Genomic DNA, 22,747 nt, shown 5'->3' with positions numbered 1-22,747 from the left:
CGAGGGTGGAAGAGGTTTGTGGATGAACTTCATCTGCAAATTGGAGATGTTGGCTTCTTTGAATTGATCAAAACTCATGAAGATCCTGATTTTGTGTTCAATGTTCATGGTTTATAGATGGGATCGCCAAAAGGACCAGTTTTCAAAGATCTTTTAGTTATTCATGATTTTGTTGACATGCCTTAGCGGGTTGGTGCATTTTGTTTGTTGTTCTTGAGATTAATATATGGATTTGGGTTTGGTGGTTGCTTGTAGTTTAATTTGTCCTTGTTTTGCTATAGCTATCTACTGAATATTGAGATTCGAGAATTTGTTTAGTTTATTTTGTTGATTTGTTGAGTTATCTGCTTAACCTTTTTGCAATGCTATGAAAATCAAATGACCGGTCAAAAGATGATTTCACATTATATTTCACTGTCTATTGGCCAGATTAGAATTGAATGGCAACCAATCAAATTACTAATAACGATAAATATATTTTAATTTCAATAAGATATATTAAATTAAATTAAAATAATATAAAAAATGTGATTACAAAGAAAATCATACTGTAATAAAAAAAATTCATACCCAATCCAAAAAAGGCTGATGCCAATTATTGGTCACAGAATTAGAGATAATAAAAGTGATGAAGTTTCTTAAATATGATTGTTAGATTTTATAATAATACGTTTTAAACAACTAAGCGAGCGAGAACAAAAACTTTTATTTTTAATTAAAAATAAATAAATGATGAAAAAAAAAAGAATAAGTATGGGGAGATATATGGAATTCAGGATGGAACAAAGGAGCTGGGATTGGTTTAAGACAGGAAGTTAGGAATATCGACAGCCCAAGGCATAATGGTTTATTTAAGTTGGCAGAAAACGTATGGGTTGGATAAACCCATTTTTGTATAAATTGAAAAATCTCAACTCAATCCTTATAGTTGGTGGGTTAAATTGGCCAACCATCTAACCCATTTAAATTTTTCATTATCTTTTGAAAGAATTAGACATAAATGATAGTTTTCAATATGATAATACTTCATACACTTGAAAAACAATCATAAATAAGTGTATGAGATTGATCCATTTCTTTTTTCTTGTGAGGTTGTGACATCAAACTCCCTCCATCTTTTTATTCTTTTTTTGGTTACCCACTGATATCATCCTATTAAAGGCAATCCTATTTAAAATACTATCGGATATTAAATGTGATTATTTTCTCTCTATTTTTTATTCTGTAGTTTTTTAATTTTTTTAAATATAGGTTAAACATGTCAACCTTAACCCAATAGTGTTGACTCACTTGGTTCATGAGTTTTCTAGTTTGGGCCAAAAAAATTCATTTTTATTTTGATTTTTTTTTACCTAACCCTTATTATAACAAGTTATTTGAGCTAATTCATATAACTGATCCATATGATCTCTCACTTGTAGATGGGATACATTTTCTCTCTAAATAGCAATTTGAATAACCAACGAGAGTTGAGTCTAATAAAAGAAACTAATTCTCACAATATAATTAGCAAATAAAGGTTTAAAATTATGTTGGAGGGAGTGCCCACATTTATTCTTTATTTGGATGAGAAGAAAAGTTAGAAAAAAAGAAGAAAACAAAAGGAGAGAAAATAAAGATAAGAGAAAGGAAGATGGACAATTAGGTCCCAGAGCAAAAAATCAACGATAGTTAAGTTCTTGACATTTTTTAAAAAAATAAGTTGAAAAATTGATCTAAACAATTATAAATCCAAAAATTTTAATTTATAACTGTTTGGATTGATATAAATATCATCACCAAAATAATTTAAAACCAAATTAGTTGATAAAAAATATATTTTCATGTTATTATAATTTAATATGAAATAGTTTAATGAAAGTTTGTTATTTTTTCTGTTGAAAAAATCAAAAGTAGTATTTTTTAAAAAAAAAAAATTAAATACAATAATGGTTTTTCATCTCGTCCGATGATTATGAGATTTTAACATGTAGCAAAAGTATTTGAGTAATTTTTGCTAAAATGTGATTTTTGTATAAATAATTGATTTTGAACGCAAATCCAAAGAGGCACAGAGTGTCCTTACAATTAATAGGGAGCAAAGTTGCCTAAGCGGAGGTGGTATTGCAAGAAGAAGAAAGCATTGCCAGTCACAGAGTTGAATGCAATCTATAAGGTAGCTAGAGGCCTACAGTGATACTCCATCTATCCCTATATATAAAAATTTTTTTAACTGAATTACACTAATAAATAAAAGTTGGTTATCTAATTAAATATAGCAAACATTTTAATTTTACCCCTAATTGTTGTAAATAAAAAATAAATATTTTTTTAAAATAAATTAATGAGAGTACTTATCTTTTTCTTTTTTTTTTAATTTAATAGGGGTATAATGATTCATTCATTAAAAATCTGCTAACAATTTCTTATATTTAAGAACAAAAAAATTTTAAAAACTTTTTATATATAAGTACAAAGGGAATATGAGATATGGTGAGCCCTACTCCAATGTTCCATTTTCTCTTTGACATTTCTTTTTTCTCCCACTTTTTTTTTCTCATCCAAATAAAGAAAAAAAAAGCTATTTTCTTATCTATTTTACTTTCTAGTTTTTTTACTCCAATGTTTACTTTCAATCCAAACAGAACATTAGTGTGCTCCATAGTACTTCGAACATGATTGTTTTTAATAAAAAAATATTTTTTAAAAGAAAATAAATAGCAATTTGACTTGCTATACACAACAGTTCCTTTTCTTTACATTATTTATTCATTTAATTTCATTAAAATAGAAAGGTTATGAAAATTCAAAAAGAAAAGGAAAAGAAGTTAATAAATCATATCAACATACATGCATCAATTGGAAAATTAAACTTTATAGCCGCAAACATATACTCAAAATTCTGTCTTGAATAAATAATAGGGAAGAGCCTTGGAATTTGAAAATAGGTGAAGCAACAGTTATTAAATATACTATTTTAATCATAATAAATATGCCTACAAGTAAGGATGTTCAATTTTGTATCCATCTTGATTGGCTTGATTTAATCCTAATCATACCAGGCTAGGTATTTCTCAGCTCAAAAAAAAAAAAGAAATTTTTTGGGATAACACAGGATAGGATGAAAAGAGTTTCAAGGTGGTACTAGATATGGGATTACCTTTGGAACGTACTATCTCATCCTGCATAATATATATATATATATAGATAATTTTTTCTTTTAAAAAGAGGCATTAAATTTATAAATTATATTAATATAAATATAATTTATTCTTATATTTATCCATTAAATAATTTTTATTTATATCATATTTCTTGCTTTATTTTTTAAAAACATCAATAACTTCAAATATTTTAAGACTTGATTTTGTACCTAAATTGTCTATTTTTGTTACTCTTGTAACTTAAAGATCACTTATAGTTGTCATGATGTGTTATGTTTTATGTGTACTTGACTTTAAATTGAAGATTTGTAGTTATAATTGATGTAATTCAATAATTAACTTTAAATTATTATAATTTATATACTTATTTTATTTTGATTTTAAACTTAGCAAGTTATGTTATTTAATAATTTAATGAATATTGTTATCTATGTCTTTATTCTCCCATGTTGTCCATTTTACTAAGATGTTCCAAACTTGTCTCAAACGAGACAAGATGACTTTTAGAATATGATGAAACAGTGACGTTCTAGTCCTATCTTGTCCCATGAATATCCCCTACCTATGAGGTGTTTCATGTTCACTTTTCTTTCTTATATTTTAAAATTCAACCCTTCACTATAATTTTAACTAGATTTCATACTCCGTGCATTCCATCTGATATTAACTCTCAATTCCAAAAGAATAGAATGGTGAAGGAAGAAAAAAAAAATTCAAACAAGGCTAGCTAAATGCTATAAAAAGCAGAGACCAAAACAGAAAAGATTAGAAGCAGTGGGGCTGGTCCCCACATTTGTCCGATAAAAATAAGAGGCTCGCACCAAGCAGGAGGGACTAAAATTTTAATAAGTTAAATTTGTAAAAAAGAAAATAGAAAAGATGGGATTGAAAATTTTTAATATAGATAAAATGTAAAAAACAAAAAGTAAGTAAATTAATTAAATTAATTATAATAGAATCATAATTCATTAGGTTTATTGATAGTGTGGTTATTCTGACATTTATGGTGTTTGGTTTTCCGAGACAAGAATAACACTAAGATAAATGTACAATTAATTTATCATACTAAAACGAAGACTTCATTTTTACTTTTATTTCTTTAATCCATTTAATTAACATAATTTTCCGTAACCAAATAGCTACTAAGAGCATAAACAACAACTTATATTTATATTACTATATAATTCATTATCTTTTACATGTTAAAAACATAAGCAAAAAATTATTTTATTTAAAATTTATTATTTTATATTAAATTAAAATTCTAAAAATATAAAATTTCTCATTGGATTACATAACTGCAGTTTTTTTTATGGTTTGTAATTTTATTGAAGGTTTCACATATGCATACACACACACACACAATTTTAATTTTTATATTTACAACTTATTTTTATTGTAGGTCCTCATTATTATTTAATTTTATTTATTATATCATATTTTTTAGAAGAAAAAAAGAAGAACGGTCAGATGGATGCTGTAGCTATCCCGCCATAAATACCAAATATTGTAGATGTAGATTATAAGGATACTTTGTCAAGTATTGTAAGTCACTTTTTAATTACCTTACTAAAATTAAGGAAAAGTACTTAAATTATCAATGTTATTTGAAAAAGAAAGAATTTATCAATTCCTCTTTGTTAAATACATCATCTTTAAAGATACTTTCTCCCTTGTTATATGTAACCTTTTGCTTTACTCATAGAAAATTTAAAAAAAAGTAATTAATGATCAATTTTTTAATACAAAGTAAGACTTATAAAAAACTATCAAATTTTTTTTTTTTTTGGGTTAAAGGGTCACTTGACCCATAATCTATAGGTCTAAGAACATTATTTGAGACCCTAAACTTATTTTTTGTACAATATTTTTTTTAATTTTTAAAAATAATGCAATTAATGTAGCTCCTACCACTTATAAAAGTTAACTTTAATAGTTAATTGATCAGAAAATGATGGAAAAGAAAAAAAAAATTATAGAAGATGACTCAAAAATTGCAAACAAGGATCCAAAACATTTTAGAAAATGACTAAAAATTTTGTTCATGTTTTTGCAATTTTTTTAAGTCATTTTATATCATTTTATGATCAACTAATGGTTAAAGTTAACTTTTATTAATGGTAAAAATTACATTGCACTGTTTTCAAAAATTGAGAGGGAACATAACACAAAAAACAAGTGTTGGGTCGGGACGCTCTTTGACATATAATTTAAGCATCAAATTGCTGTTTAATTCTTTTTTTTATAAGGATGACTTATATATAACATTGGAATGGAAAGAGTGTTATGATTAATACGAACAGTATGAAACTTAAAACTTACTTAAAGAAAATAATGATCGAATCAATGGTTAATGTTCATAATGCTCGCAAAACTCACGTCCTTTCTCAAGAAACGTCGGAACTGTCCAAATTGATATTAATTTGTGCCCTTTCATTGCCACTTGCGTTACAGTCACACGCACGCACACACTCAATTCTCATATGAGAATCTGATCACTTCGTGATTTATATATACACATTACAATCAAAGTTCTCGCTAATTAAACTTTCATGGCTTCTCAGTCACTGAGAAAACGTAAAATGAAGCCTTCATTCTTCAAGGTCTTGATCCAAGATTTCTCCACTCGCCTGCTCAGTATACTTTAATTCCTCTACCGTCATTTTAATTCTCTTTTCTACACTTAAACAATGAGATATCATTTACCCTTTAATCTCCTACCTAGATTCTTCATTTCTGTTTTCTTACTTCTCTTCATATATATATATATATATAGAATATGGGTTTGACACAAAACGTATAGAGAGAATAAAATAATTTTTTTTTGTAGTTTAACCCTTTCCTTGGACACACACACACACACACACATATGTATATTGTGACTTGTTTATGTTCTAGTAGCTAAGGATTAGAAGTTAATTTAAAGTTTTTAACAGTCTTTATATTATTCTCTGTGTTGATATATAAACAGAAAATCCCACCAGCTTTTATGAAGGAGTTTGGGAAAGACTTGGAAAAGAAAGCAACGCCTGAGACTGATTATGATAAATCATGGGACGTTGGAGTGGAAAAACTTGGAAACAAATTTTATTTGAATAATGGATGGAGTAAATTTGTGGAGGACAATAATTTGGAAACTGGAGATTTCTTGGTGTTGAAGTATTTTGCAGATTATTCTTTGTTTAAGGTCAAAATCTATGGTAAAACTTGCTATGAGAAGAAATTGAACGTGGATGGCAAAGGCAAAGATCAGAGAAATGAACAAGGAGGAAGAAAAAGAAAGAGGAATGAAGAAGAAGATGATAATAACAATGTAAAGAGGAACAAGACTAAATTTGTTCGATCCAAAGCTTTCAACAGTGATGTAATTAAAATTGATCCTGACTCTTCTTCGTCTGATGATGATGATGATGATGATGATGACATTAGTAAGCTTCATTGAATAATGCATCGTTGTCTTTGTCTTATTACCATTATTTATTTTTAATTAAAGTGAAATGCATGTTTATCTTAACACGAAACTAAGTTGTTTGTGTTTTATTCAAATATTATAAAAGGAGGTATCCAGAAAAGAAAAGCACAAAGTGTTTGGCTGAAGACGAAAATGCCTTAAGATTATCAAAACCATATAGAATTCAAATCTGAGAATCCCTTCTTTCAACTTCAGCTCAAGTTTCAACTGCCAATTTTTATCTGGTGAGTTTTGTAAATTTTCTGCTCAACTTTTTTTATAATTATTACAAAATGACATGGCTAAACCTAAAAGGGAATTACATCATCTTGTCCAACCTATATAGGTCATAACATTCCACTAGAGGTTTACACCAAATGCTAAACTCATCCTCTCTATTTTGAGCTTCTCTAGCAAGCCAATCTACTAATCTAATCACCTCTCTTGGTGAATACATAATTTCTACATTACAGTCACAATAGATCTCTCATCTCCTGAAAAACAAATCACATTGGATGGTTAATCCCAATTTTCTGTTCAACTTTACCTCACAGAACCATCACAAGTATAAAAAAGAAAAAAGAATTATGAACTAGTTTCTTCTTCAAGTTTTTCATGAAAATACTCTGTCGAAACGTTGAAAAAATTAATGTTCTTACAGATTCACCCACGAGAATTACACAAAAAAAGAATATCACGAAGAAACTCACATTCCTCATGGATTTTGAATCCTCTTATTCTATCTCGCATGAAAACTGTATTCTTATGATTTTTTTATTTTTGCAAGAAATTTGAATTCTGACAATTTATGTTTTTGTGACTCATCATCATAGGCATGGCCCTCTAATGCCCCATTTATAAGACGACATATTTTTTATCTTTTTCTGTTGAATATTAAAAATCTACATGAGAGACATTTTGATATTTTATGTTGGCAAAATGGAGCAGTTTTGCATTTTATACAATTCCTTAAAGAAAATAAATCAAAACTGCATGGTTTTAGGAATTTTACACAATTTCTTCACCATAAAATATTAAAATATTTCTCATTTTATGTAGAATCTAGTAATAAAAAAAAACAAGAAAAAAAGTAACTGAGAGGTTGCAACATATAAAAGGCATTAGAGAGTGAGATATTAGAAGCCCCAAATCCACCTCATGATTCGTTTAAATGTTTTGCTAGAATAACTTTTCTCTGAGAAAAAAATTATGCTCTTCTTCTTTTTTGGTGTCGGGTTCAGGACTTCTAAATTAAGTCCTCAAGAATTTACCATGAAGATTAAATTTGTTGGTAAATTATGCTCTTCTTTGTTTCTTTTATTCTCGTCTATTTTCCTTTTTGGGTAGCGTATATGGGATTCACTTACTCATCTTCTTCAAAGGGTATTTCATGTTTGGTCTTATAGTACATTTATGTTTGCTGTACAGTGCATACCCAAGGGTTTTTCATGGAACATTTGATGGAAAGAAAAAGGATCAAGCTAAATATATGTGAAACAACTTGGGATATGGAGATTCATGTGTATGAACATGAACGTGGTACAAAGCGAACACAAGAAGCCACAGTGACTCAGGGATGGAAGAAAGCAGTGAAAGAACATAATTTGGAAATGGAAGATGTTTGCTTCTTTGAAATGATAAAAAATTTTGATACTGATTTTGTGCTTCGTGTTCACGTTTACAGGTGGGATCATCGGAAAGAAAAGTTTTCCAAGATAATTTAGATATTGATTTGATTTCGATTACTAAACTAGTTATCTTCTTGTGATTTTAGTTCATTTGGTTTTTTAATTATGAACTTTGAAAGATATGATAATGTGTGCTGCAATATATTTGGGTTTGCCATGTAATTTTTTATTTATTTAATCAATCATATGTATGTTTGATATATATATATATATATACACATACACATACATATACATATATATATCTATATAATTGTATAAATTTTTATTTTGACCTCTCTTGGGTATCATATTTTAATATTGCAGTGATAAATATAAATGTGCTGCATCTGGTTTTGCACCATGGATATCATAATATGGATTTCTATGTTCTAAAATGACTTATATAGAAAATACGAACATTTTTTTTTTAAAGTGAGAAAATGAAAAGGGGTAACGAAGTAGGAGATTTTTAAAATAGGAGTATTTCAAGCATTAGCTTTTAAAATATTTTTTGCCAACCTAAATAATATATATGTGTGTGTGTTAATTAAAGTATAATAATTCTTTCCTTCTCTCTTTTATTTTCATTATATTTTCCCTGTTTCCCCTATCTTTTCATTATCTCATTATTATGGCCATAGCTTGCAAACCAAGCAAGGCATTAAGGTGCTTGAGGAGTCTAGTTAGGGAATACTAAGTCTCATTATTGTAGCATTTGACTCATTCTTTTCTCTCTTGCATTGCTTCCCCTATAAGAAGTCTCTATAAATCTTGCAGACTAAAAATGTGGATATTGTCGCAAAAGAATCTGAAGTAGAGTCGATAATTCAAGTCAAGCTCGACAACCTATCCCAAACCCGCTAGAAAAATGTTAGGACTGGGCTTTGCTATATGGGCTTTTTAAAGGGGGTAAGATGCTTTAAACTCGATTTGAACAAGCCTAGCCCAAATTGAACTCAACACGAATAAGTCCAACCCATGAAATTTCTAACTCTGTATATGTAAAGTAGGTAATTTTAGCAAAGCTAGATGGCCAGCCCAAACCTGGCCAAAAAAATAAGAGTTGGACTTAGCTATATAGGTTTTTTTTAAAGGGTAAGATATTTTAAGTTCAATCTGAATAAACTCAATCCAAATTGAGCCCGATCTGAATAAGCCTACCTCGCTCGAATTATTGACTTTAATCTAAAGCTTGACACTTGCCAGTGAAAGAGAGAGAGATATGTAGATATTTTGATCACTTTGACTTTATAGGACTATTGTATTTTCTAGAAGTGGTAAAATACATATTAAAAACGTAATTAATATTTTGATGCTGACCCAAAAAAAAGAACTACATTAGTTAATTAAAAATATGTGATTATAAGAAGGAAACAAAGATAACATTCCCTCCATTACAAATTATAAAATATTTTTTAAAAATATTCAGTGTTTTAAAATATAAGACACTTTGATAAAAATAAAATTTCATTAATGATATTTTTTTAATATTACCTTTCTCATATATTCTTTTTTTATATTCTTTTATAAATGGATATTAAATGAAAAAAAATTTTAAAATTTTATATTTTTATTTTGAAAAAGTAAAATTTTAAAGTGTATTTAATAAATTTTATTAATACGCGTAATTTGATCTAAAAGTTCTTATAAATCGGAATGCCCGAATGGAGGAAGTAAATTTTGTATACCTTAAATGTGTCTCAATAATCGATCTAATTCCTGAACTTTTATATTCGTTAATCAAGTCCCTAAAATTTCAACATCATGAACAACTGGTCGTATATGGTTTCAAGAGAAAATAACATTATAAAGATTAATTGTGAATATTATATTTCAGGAGTCAAATTGATAATCAAAATAAATTTAAATATCAAAAGTTTCACTTTCAGGTTTCAAGGAAAAAATATTCCTTAAAATATATCCATCATTTAATAATTAATTCAGAAACGGAATAATTAAGATCCATCATTGCCAAAGAAACGTCGGAATTATCACTTACTGAGTTACTTCCCCCCTCTCTACGCCCTTTCGTTGCCACTTGCGTTACTCTCTCTCTCTCTCTCTCTCTCGAAATCTGATCATTTTGTGATTTGCTTTGCAAGCTGATTCTGATATATTTTGGCTTCTACTATTACTATACATCTTGTTTAACCTTATTTCATGGCTTCACAGTCCCTGAGAAAACATGCAAAGAAACCTTCCTTCTTCAAGGTCTTGATTCAGGATTTCTCTACTCGCTTGGTTAGTACTCTATACATAGTATCATTCATTGATTTCTCTTCCTTTTCTCACTTTAATCAAATGACATGCAACCTCCTGCATTAATCTTCATTTTTGTTTTCTTATTTCCTTTCATATATATTATCTAGAATCATGGCTTTGACAATGTGAACTAATATCTTCTTTTAGTTTCACTTGTTTTGATGTCTCAAAGTTCAACTACATTTTCCTTCAATATATATATTATATTTCTGTGATTTATTTATGCTAAAAGTTAGAGCAAAGTAATGAGAAGTAATTAATTACAAGTTTTTAACAGTCTATATGTTCTCTGTGGTGATATATTAACAGAAAATCCCACCAGCTTTTAAAAAGATATGCCAAAGAAAAGATTAACACTTATTGAGACTTATAATGGTCGATCTTCGGAAGTTGAAGTGGAAAAGCTCGGAAACAAATTTTATTTTAATAGTGGGTGGCATAAATTTGTGGAAGATAATAATTTGGAAACTGGAGATTTCTTGGTGTTTAAATATTTTGCAGATTATTCAAAGTTTAAGGTCAAAATCTTTGGCAAAACTTGCTGTGAGAAGCAATCCAATGTGGTTGTTGAGGAGAGGCCTTGTGAACCTCTTAATGGTAAAGTAGATCGTCAGAGAAATGCACAAGAAGGAACAAAAAGAAGGAGGAATGAAGAAGAAGAAGATGATGATGATGATATTGCAAGAAGCAAGAAGACTGAATTTGATAGATCCAAAGCATTTCAAAGAAATATAATTAATATTGATTCAGACTCTTCTTCTGAATCAGATGAAGAAGGTGGAATTGGTAAGCTTCAATTCAGTTTTGCCCTTAATCTTTTTATTTTTCATTTGTTTGGAACTAGAATAATACATATTCTTTCTCTTAATTAAACATCAAAGTTAATTGTTGGTGTTTTATTCAAAAATTAAGGAGGTATTCAGGAAACAAAAGCAGAGACCATGAAATCCAAGAGGAACAGAAAGCACAGAAATTTACCTTCAGATTACAATGACCAAATATATTTCACTTCTGAGAATCCTTTCTTTCAGCTTCAACTCAAGTATTCAACTGCAAATTTTTATATAGTAAGTTCTTCTCTTCAACTTTACCTCACAATCACAATTCTGATATATTTAGCATCATCATGTTTGGTCTCGTACATGTTTGCTTCTACAGCATATACCCACAAATTTTCTGAGAAAACATACGAAGGAGCTGATGAACAAAAGGATCAAGTTTCAAATATCCCAAAAGACTTGGAATGTGAAGCTTCTTGTGCCCAAACGTGCAGATGATTCCCAACATAAGAAAGAAGCGAGAGTCACTAAAGAATGGAAAAAACTAGCGAAAGAATATCATTTAAAAGAAGGAGATGTCTGCATCTTTGAAATCATCAAAAGTGATGATTTTGACTGTGTTTTTCGTCTTCATGTTTATAGATGGGATAATAAGAGGGAAGAGTTTTGCAAGCTAATTTAATTTAAAATTTTAATTTCATGACTTTAATTTTATGTTGGTTTTTTTTGTTGTGTTGTGTGCATGTTTTTTTTTTTTAATGCTGAACTTTAATTTGTAGGATGTGATTACAATGATGGATTTGGGTTTGAGTTTGGTTTGTAATTTTATTTATTTGCTTTCTTACCATTTTGTTGACGTGAAACTGATTTTACTGCTATTTACTTTCATACTAGCCCTGTTAATTTCCTCTATTTTGTGTCATAATATTGTTGTGACAGAGAAATGAGGTATTTTCAATTTTTTTTTTTGGTAAAAGAAAAAGCCACAAAGGCTTTAATCGTAATATCCAATCAATGAGGGGAGATAAGGACAGTAATTACTTATTTTAAAATTATTTATTCTCTCTATGTAATCTAATGTCTTTGAAGGTAACATTGACTTAACTACTTAACTTTATATATTTTAGATACTTTTATCTAATTAAATTAAAAAAATTAAATTTTAATTTTTTAATACTATTAATAATAAAAAATTTATAAAATAAATTATTTATATTTTGATTTAATTAAAAACAAGCAGTCTAAATGTGTAAAACTAAATATACAATTTTTTTTTTGGGCCATGTGGCAGAACTTATTCACTGGCCCATAACAAATTGAAGTATGAAATTAATGGAAACGTAACCAATTGCGACATACAAATAAATAAAACATGCAGGATAAATTTCGTAAGATATAATAATAAATACAACCTTTTCAAAATAAGTATACTTTTTTAGTGGAAATTAAAAAACGAGACTTATGATCGGCCCATGTTTAAACAGGTCAACCTGTTCACCAATCTGGCAATTTCGTTCTGACCCAATTGGTTGGCCCTTTCTAACTTTAAAGAGAGCGCGCGTGTAAGAATATCAATTATAAAATTATAATATTCGTAAAAGTTCTAAATTTAATTACTTTTTTAAAAAATTATCTAATAATTAAAAAATGCAACACTTAAGTACTTAATGTTATATACTTAGTTTTAAATTTTTATCCAATTAAATCAAGTGAATTTTAATATATTAATAATATTAATAATAAAATCTTGTTATGGGATAAATAATCTATAAAATATCTATATGTTTTGATTTAATTGAAAACAATTACATTACATATATAAGGTTAAATATATATATTTTGTCTTTTTTTAAAAAAGTATATGAGGTTATGGGCCCATTTGTTTTAACTTATTTTATGAAAATATCAATTAACTTTTGGAAAAAAAAATCTGTTTTATTAGTTTTCATTATGTTTATTTAAATTTTTAAAAATAATTAAAATATGAGAAAAAATATATTTCTGATTATTTTAAAAAGCTACTTTGAGTAGTTTTTGAAAATAATCAGTAAATAAGAAAGAGAGTATTTTAAAGAGACAGGATACACAAATATATCATAATATTTTAAAATAATATAATAATAAATTATTTTTATAAAATCAAAATCAAGAAAGATATCATAAAATTTAAAAATAACTAATTAATGATCACTTTTTTATTATTGTAACCAAACACAAAATAATGTCTACATTTTATAAAATATCTACAAAATAAATATCTTTTTGTAAAACCTCTAAACTACTTACAAATCACTTATTTTTTAATTATAAACAAACGTACTTTAAATATATAAGTTTTTTACTTATATAAGATTAAGTATATAAAATTTATTCTTAAAAAAAGTATATATTTATTAAAAATTAAGGAGAAAAGAGGAAATTATTAATATAGCAGATGCATTGCTTGGAAACCAAGTTTCAAATCTGCATCAAGCATATCTTCTGACAGAAGGAAAACGAAAAGAGTAGGATGTGAAAATGTGAAAGTGGATATTAATTAGATATACGATCTTAATGTTTTATTTATCTTAATAAAAATATGTACACTCATTATTTTCTTCCGCCAGTCATGTTGTTTCCTATTTTCACCCTTCTTTCCTTTTTTTTTAATCGAAAAAATATAAATTTATTTTAAAAAAATCACAGTCAGCCTGATTCCAGGAACACGACACGTTACTCTTAAACGGACACGTTACACGCACACAACTCACAGTGATCTGCAATATCACATCCTTCTGATACTCGTCTTCTGAATCATCTCCCCAAAAAGCTTCCATGGACAGACCTGCACAGTCCCAAACGAAACGCAAAAACGCTACCTTCTTCAAGGTTCTGATTCAAGATTTCTCTACCTTCTTGGTTAGTATCCCCCACCTGATCTTTTCTTTTTCTTCTTAATATATCAATCAAGTTATTGATAATATTCTTTTTTTTTTTTTTTGCTTTTTTCTGGTGTTAACAGCAAATCCCACCGGCATTTAACAAAGTGATTGGCAAAGATGTGCCAAAGAAAGCAATGCTTGAGACTTATTATGGTAAATCTGAAGAAGTCGAAGTGGAAAAGCGTGAGAATCGAGTTTTTTTCTGTAAGGGATGGAGTAAATTTGTGGAGGACAATAAATTGGAGAATGGAGATTTCTTAGTGTTCAAATATATGTCTGATTATTCAAAGTTCAAGGTCAAAATCTACGGCAAAACTTGCTGCGAGAAGGAATGTTACAATGATGTTGCTGGAGATCAGACAAATAATAATAAAAGAAAGAGAGATGAGGAAGAAGAAGATAATGTGAACGAAGATGATGGAGAAACATCGAAAGCTGCAAAAAGAATTGAGACAGACTCTGATGTTGAAGACGAAGCTTCTGATGAAGATGAACCCATTGATATTGAATCTGATTCTTCTCGTCCTGTCGTCGTAGAAGGAGATAATGATGAAAGAGAAGTTGCAGGTGAGCTATTTGATGCGTTTTTATCGTTTCAGAAATTTAATTTATTTTTAAGATTTCAGAGTTAGATTGAATTCTGTTTTAATTTATTTTTAAGATTTCAGAGTTAGATTGAATTCTGTGTAGTTGATTGTGTGTGTGTGTGTGTATATATATTTTTCTTTTTTCTTTTTGTGGATCTTAAATTAATCGGTATCGCACCTATATATGTATATATATATAATTAAATGTTCTAAACCAGAATTTTTATAACAAAATAAAATGTTTTAGACAACTTAAATCCGTTTGGTTGGGGGAAGAGGAGGGATAGGATTTTACTCCTGTTCTCTTGTTTGGCAGGGGAGAGGTATATTTTTATTGTATAATGGCCAATATGCTTTATTTTTTTTATTCATAACTATATTTTATTAAAAAAAATTTAATAATATAAAAGTAAAGTTATTTATATATACTTATTTTTCTTATTCTCCTCACCTGAATCAAACAAGATAATATTAAAACCCTCCTCTTTCATTCATTACAATCCCTCCCCTCCTTTTCTCTCAAACCAAACGCACATTTAGGATTAAAGGATAGAATCGGGTCCTTCTTCGGTGCATGGTAAGTACCTTGGTGCTTATCAAGTTCCATCCAAATTTAATTCAAATAGTTCAAATTTTTTTAAATAGATAAGCTCATAATTAATCTGGATATTATATATTTAATTTAAATTATATATTTTAATATTAAATTTTTATAATTTTTATAAAGTGACTATTCTTGATGGGAAATTTTAAAAAAAATATTTTTAAATAATTACAAGTTAGAAATTTTAAATTTAAACAATTTAGAGTAAATCTGAATAGTCAATTTATTAAAAATTATTAAAAATTTTAATATTAAATTGGACCTTCTAAGTTTACTTTGTCCCAATTGATAAGGAATATATTTATATATTTTTAATAATTTTTATGTTAATAAATGTAAAATAAAAATAAAAGCAAAAATTTTAAATCTAAATCGTCCAAATAAAAATTTGAACATTCTAGATTTTATCAAGTGCACATCAGGGTGATGAGCATCCAAGTTAAACGCAATAGAATCAGCTAAAAATAACCAATGATTGAGGTCAATTATTTTAAAAGTCTCAATATTTTCAAAGGCAAAAGTTGTTCAAAATCTAAGAAAATTGCAGTTTAAGTAATTTTATAATAATTTTTAAAGTTTAATAACCATCCCCGTAAATTCTGAGATAAATTTTTGTATAGAATAAGTAAATTTTACGGTTTCTAAAATATAATATATTATTTTTTTTTATTGTTTTTAGAATTAACGTCCCAAAATTGACTTGGGTGCAGGTAAATCCAAGCAGTCAACGAGTGAAGAGAGGAGGAATGAAGAGGGCGAAGCATTGGCTAATGATAATCAAATAGAATTTAAATCTGAGAATCCTTTCTTCCAAGTCAAACTCAAATCTTCAAGTATCAGCAGCTATCTGGTAATTAAGCTTTCATCTTCTTTACAAATAATTGTAATATATTAATTTATTTAATATCTTTAATTTTTTTCCTTTTCTTAAATGAATTTTTAATCGGAAAAAGAAACGAGTATTCGTTGATTAAATTAGCGGTTGACAAAAAAATTAAGAAAGTAAATTCCTCACATAAAGTGAACTATATGATGATTTTTTTTTTTAACAAATAGATATTTCATTTTATTTCTTTTGCATGCAATACGAAGTCTATGATCTAAATAGAATTGCTGTGATGTTGTTTTTACCTTAAGCAACTTGAAACTTTTTCTTTTGTTTTTGTTTTTGTTAGTTTATATTGCGCTTAGTCCTCTGAATTGGGTTCTTTTGTATGTCAATTTTTTCACTTAAAGTTTTACAATTTCTCAATTGCAATAAATTATTAACCCCTTAAGGATTAAACCAATAACCTAAAAATGCTTGGGGACTTATGAAATGAGAACCTATGTTAACTTCTCGTAGGATTATATCTTCTTATGTCTAACATGATGTGGTACACTTTATATATAGATTTTATGATCACCAACTAACTGGGTGATTAACACTAATCATCTTTGATTAATCTAACTGGTTGACCTGTTATGTGTGCATTTGAAGAGGTTAAGATAATGAGGAAGACAAAATAACTTGACTTAATCTTACTATCTCTCTCTTATGTATTTACAAACTCCATATTGAAAGTAATCAATGTATATATTTACAAAGTCACGCACTCAATACAGGATTCAACATATATATGTTTTGGTGCAATTAATTGTGTTGTTATGCGTTGAGCAGAATATACCATTGAGCTTTTCGAGAGAATACATAAGGAAGGAGAGCCAAAGGCAAGAGATAAAGCTAGAGATGTCAAAGTGCAACAAAATGTGGGATGTGGGTCTGATGGTGTTGTGGGGCCCAGGCAACAAGAAGGTTATTGCAGGAGCAAGACTGAGTCAGGGATGGAAGGGCTTCGTCTCAGAATATCAGCTGCAAATGGGAGATCTCTGCATCTTTGAAATGATCCACCATACTCATCACCTTCTCTTCCGTCTTCATGTTCATCGATGGGATCAACAGAACCACAAGTTTATTCACATATTTTAGGACATACACCGTTATCAAATCCTCGATCACTCCCCCTAGCCATCCTGTTTCTGTTCATAGTCTTCAAGTTTGTAAGTCCTAATCTGGATAATGTTATTTTGGTTGTGTTTTTGTATTTTGAGCGCGTATGATCTGATCGTTTAAGTTTTTTATTTAATGCTACTACATATTCTATATCCTGAAAGGATAGGATGATTGTCAGTTTATTTTTTATTTTTCAACGGAAAATCAGTTCAAGGTCCTTTATAGGGATTCTTTGATTGTCGGTATATTTTTTACTATCAGTCTTTATTTTAAGAAAATTAATTAACTATAATAATTATATCTGAAAATAAAAAATTATATTAAAATACTTTATATTAATCAACATAAGCATGTATTAATTATTTTTTATTAATGTAAATTATGAGAGATGATATAGAAAATGTATAATATGTGCTTATTGAAATAGGTGATTTTGCTTATATAAAAAAAATAAAAAGTAATAGTTTTTTCTACAAACAGAAATGAAGGGAGTATTAACTAATAGCTATGATTTAATGGCATTAAAATAAAAATTAAAGGATTTGATTTCACAATATCTCTCAATTGAATAGGAGCTTAATTGAGGGAATGGAGAGAATTTCATCTAAGGACTACCATAGCCACTTATTTACAACTTAGATCCAAAAAAACTAAATTACACCGCAGGATTTTGTGACTGAAGTGAAATAAAATGATGAAGCAAAATATACTTCTGTAACGAATTATTATATCTAACTTGCTATTTTACAACATTAGTACTAAATCCATTCATCATCAACCATTAATTTTACTAGTAAAATTGTTAACATTATTTGTTAATCAACTTTGCATGTTAAGTTCATAACATTTATTTTCAAATGTTAGGACAATTTGGTCATGCCGCACCAAAAAAAAAAATTATTTCAGTTAAGTCCTCCAATACTTATCGTGTAATTTCAGAATTTTTTGATATGATTTGTAAATAAAAAGTTATCAAGATCCTCAAATAAAATTCTCCGTGAATTCTTTCAAAGAATCCCAGGCGTGAATTATTTACGGCTCCCAGCTCTTTACACCATAATAAAGGTAAAATATTAAATTATAAAGATGATGAAAGAGAAGTGCATATTGCATATGATATCTGAATTTATGGAGATGATCTGAATTTGCGTCCTAGAAAGAAAGAAACTAAGGCTGAAGAAAATTTTGTAGAAAGAAAACGCATTCAAAGGTAGCCATCAAAGGCCCACTGATTCTCCTTACGAATTTGTGCTTCTTCTTCAGGAGAAAAATCATTCTTGATGCCGAAAGTCCTACGAAACTCCTCCGGACTCTTAATTTCTACGATCCTGTCGCTCACAGTCCGGATTGTTAGATCCCTGAGGCTCTTGATTTGCAGATAATCCGCCGCCAGCGTAAGATCGAACAGAGCGCTCCAGTCCACGTTCAAGAACTCAGCGTCCCACCTGCGGAGCTCTGCGTCGTCGGCGGCCATGGCATGCTTCTGGCAATACTCGATGACCTTGGCCAACGTCTCGCCATTCACATTCTCTATCGGAATTACGCCGTCTACGCAACCGTCATCGATCTTGTTTTTCAGAAGTTGCCATGTCAGTGCGATGTTCACGTCTATCTCGAGTAGGGTTCCGTCGTTGCTCTCCAGAGTTAGCTTCTCAGACGAAGGCGTTGTCGTCATCTTTCTGGAGAAGAAGGGTTGGTCTGGAGAATTCTTTTTCACAGTACTCTTTCGATCTTGTGGTATTTTAGAAAAGTTAAAGTGAATATATATGCACGATCGGGAAAAAGGGCGGGCTTGACCGTTTTTAACACTTTTTACGGGATAAATTAAAATGGAAAACATATTTAATTATTTATCTTAATTTTAATTTTATGAGAAAGGTGAACGTGTAAGATTTTATGAGTAAATTTGGATTTAAATTTTGCATTTAAAATTTCGTATTTTAAATCTTATATTTTAAATTCAAAGATGTAGAATTCTTCATTTGATAGGTAGTTAAAAAATTTCAGAAAAAACGGAGATAAATTACAATTTGAAAAAAAAATTAAAAAAAGATGAAAGACAATAATAAAAAAATGAGTATATTACATTTTATAATTATTTTTTTACTTTTAAATTGTAAAATATTTAGTAATTTTCTTAAGTAATATTTTTACTTTTTTTAATCTTTTCTTGCCCTATATTTTTAATTTGATAATTATTTTCACCTAAAATCAATTTTTAATAGATTTTTTTATTAAATTTTTCTTTCTTGTATCCAAAATCTGATTCAACAAATTTTGGAAACTGCCTCCAGACCTCCACGATGTAGCTGATATATGATTAGTGAAAAATCTGGAATAAAATATTTATAATTTTTTATTTTATTATTCTGTTAGTTTGTTCCTTAAATTTAAGAAAATTTGTTGCCTCAGTTTATCTTTCAGTTGTATTTTTGCAAGCTCAACAGTAATAAGGAATTCAGAAACTATTTGCTTCTGCACTCTCTATCGTTTTATTTCTCTCTTAAACCAGAAGATTTAAATTAATCATGATTAGTCTAACTATGATCTCTTCATCGACTCTTGAATCAATATAATGCCCCGTCTATTTTAAAGCGAATCTATTTTTCATTTTTAGATAATATCACATTTGCAAGACGTTCTCAAATATGTCCCCCGGGCACATCCTAAAAGAAAATACTTGGAGTTTATCAAAAAGAAAAAAGAAAAAGAAAAGAAAATACTTGGAGAAGGTCGACAAGGTGATAATGAGAGTTTCCAATGAAGTCTTCTCTCATAATAAAGAAGAGAATGAATGGGAGTTTATGGGAGTTTATCATTTGAATTTTGAAAGCTGTCTTTGATTTAAGTTACTTTACAATATTATTTAATATTTTTGGAATATATTTAAATTAAATAAATGGATGAAAAAAATAATTTCAATCAAGGGATATATAATAGGACTTTCAGCCCCTTAAGTTTGCTTCAATTATTAATTTAGTCCTTTTTTAAAATAATTATATCAGTCATTTAATTAAGTTTTAAAACAAAATTAATGATCAAATTAGTCTAAATAATGTATATTGATTATTTAGAATATATATGTAGCTAAATAAGAATAAATTAGACCTCACATCAGCTTAATTTTTATCAATATAATCTCTTATTTTGTATTTTATTCTTTGTTTTTAAAATTTTTTTAGTATCTCTTTCTTTCCTATCTAAATAATTATACTTTTTTTATTCATCTACATTGCTACCATCAATATTTCTCTATTCATGTCAGTAAATTTTAATTATATTATATCCTCTTTAAACAATAAGAATCAAATTAATAACTAAGAGTTTAAGACAAGCATAACAGATTAAACCAATAAAATTAAATTTAAATGATGGAATTAATAAAACTCATACAAACCAAACCAAAAACCAAGACCAAACAAACGAGAGAACAAACTAGAAAACAACCTACAGTACATGATTCAAACATAATCAAAGGAAAATTCCTCGAATCAACGAATTCACAATCCAAGAAAAGAGTTAATAGGGATAGGGGCTGGCAAGCCCAATCTGAACCATGCCTTTCCATAGTTTCAATAGAATAAAAGCAATCATTACATTTTTTGGGCCAAGGAAGAAACAAATACATTAAAAACGAAACAAAGTCATGACTAGCAACAGAACACAAAGAAAAACAACAAAGAACCTGTCCATAAGCAACAAAAAAGAGAAAAAGCTACGTATCTAGAGTCCTAACATAATCACATGTTAGGATAGACCCCTCATGGGAAGTGGGTAATGAAACCCACTCGTTAAAGCACTTCCCTTTAAAAGCTGCGCGAGCAATCCAGTTGGCAGTTGCAGCAATAGAATGTCTTGGGACCTATTTGAAGTTGCAATAGCTTATCAATCCTCCAAGATTAAAGATAGACTCCATCAGTGCCACACCATTCCATTCAAAAAAACACCTATCTATTGTTTAAAGATTGCATTGATGGAAAATAAGCAAACTCACATATGGCATTAGTAATATTATTGATAGCATACCATTGTAAGCCTGCCAAAATTGCCATGACCTCACTCATAAAAGGGGAGACAGGCTCAATGAATTTCCCTATATAGACCAAAAAAATATCATTCATATTAACCAGAAAAAACCAATACTAAGAGAGTGAGTCTTACCATTGCAAGCAACATCGACGTACGAGCCATAAGCCTTACCAAAGAGATGTTATCTGCCCCAATTGTCCTGCTATCAAAAAGCTTGTTCATTAAGTCCAAGCCTTCTCTTGAAATTAACCACCCTGTAGGAATCCCAATAAAACAAAGCTTGGTGGATGATAGCCACATGTTCAACAAATTGGGTAAGAGCTATTTCACTTAACCGATAGGCATAAAATATATCCAAGATATAACATCGCTCGCAAAATATATGCTGCCTATTCCATATTCTTCTTTAAGTATAATTATCAATCCCAATCCAAGTCAAAAATAAAGGAGCATTCAGAGTACTATTCAGAAGTTGGGCAAATCTTAACACTAAAGCAAAACTTTGCTTACTTTCCATACTCTACTTCTTCCAAACCCCTAACATCATTTTAGAAAACGATAAAGCACTCGAGCCTTCCCTTGGAGTTGTGATTTCCCCAATCGCCAAGATGCTCAAATGTGCCATCTTCAACACCACACCAAACCGTAGTTTTGCTGCCCTAAACTTCCTCTCAGAACCCAAAAGACCACCATCAATCTTTGCCTTAATCTCACCATAATGAAATCCGCACTTGGAGGTACCCATTGGATATCCTCCACCATCACAATACAAGCGAAATCGCATTTTCTGACACTCACTACACAATTGAAGGTCCTTTTATGCTTTGATATCTGAAGAAGCTATAGGGAGAATGACAAATAAAGACCTTGTTAGAATATTAAATGTCAAATTAGGATTTTTCAACACTGACGTTCTCAAATTTCAGTACTTCTTCTATCACGTTTTAGTACTAAAAATCCTAATTTAGCATTAATATTCTTACAAAGTCCTTACTTGTCATTCTCCCAAGCCTCTAGTTCACCTCCAATCTATCACAAAATCAACCGGAGAAAAGTTTCACCACGCCATAGATCCTCAAAATTCCAAGTCATTACTAAATCTACCTAAGAAAACCCACTCACACGCCCAAAATCTAGCACCCACTAACACACCCACCCTAAACCTCTCACATGCACTCGACCTACATCGAAAAGAGGATGCTGCTGAAGACATCGATCTATCAAAGAGAGAACCCTCCAAGATGAAGGAAGGACAAGGCCCTAGCAGAGCGTTCTCTGCAATGCTTTCGCGATTAATAATTGCCTTAA

General features: G+C 29.1%; 2 protein-coding genes across 2 annotated transcripts; one reads left to right on the top strand and one right to left on the bottom strand.

Moving 5' to 3' along the window:
* Window positions 1-14,119: 14,119 nt before the first annotated feature.
* Window positions 14,120-17,386, top strand: LOC129289042 (putative B3 domain-containing protein Os03g0621600). The gene is made up of 4 exons (XM_054925868.1): window positions 14,120-14,203; window positions 14,307-14,793; window positions 16,128-16,267; window positions 17,078-17,386. The coding sequence occupies exons 1-4, from the start codon at window positions 14,120-14,122 to the stop codon at window positions 17,384-17,386; spliced, it is 1,020 nt and encodes a 339-aa protein (XP_054781843.1).
* A 1,114-nt stretch (window positions 17,387-18,500) lies between these two features.
* Window positions 18,501-19,123, bottom strand: LOC129287926 (SKP1-like protein 1B). The gene has a single exon (XM_054924209.1). The coding sequence runs from the start codon at window positions 19,083-19,085 to the stop codon at window positions 18,615-18,617; it is 471 nt and encodes a 156-aa protein (XP_054780184.1). The 5' UTR covers window positions 19,086-19,123; the 3' UTR covers window positions 18,501-18,614.
* Window positions 19,124-22,747: the final 3,624 nt, after the last annotated feature.

This window comes from Prosopis cineraria, unplaced genomic scaffold, assembly GCF_029017545.1.
Source record: "Prosopis cineraria cultivar Desert tree isolate PC_DT_omini unplaced genomic scaffold, ASM2901754v1 PC12, whole genome shotgun sequence".
Lineage (NCBI taxonomy): Eukaryota > Viridiplantae > Streptophyta > Magnoliopsida > Fabales > Fabaceae > Prosopis > Prosopis cineraria.
The sequence above is the reverse complement of the archived record's forward strand: the minus strand, read 5'-3'. Positions and strand labels throughout refer to the sequence as shown.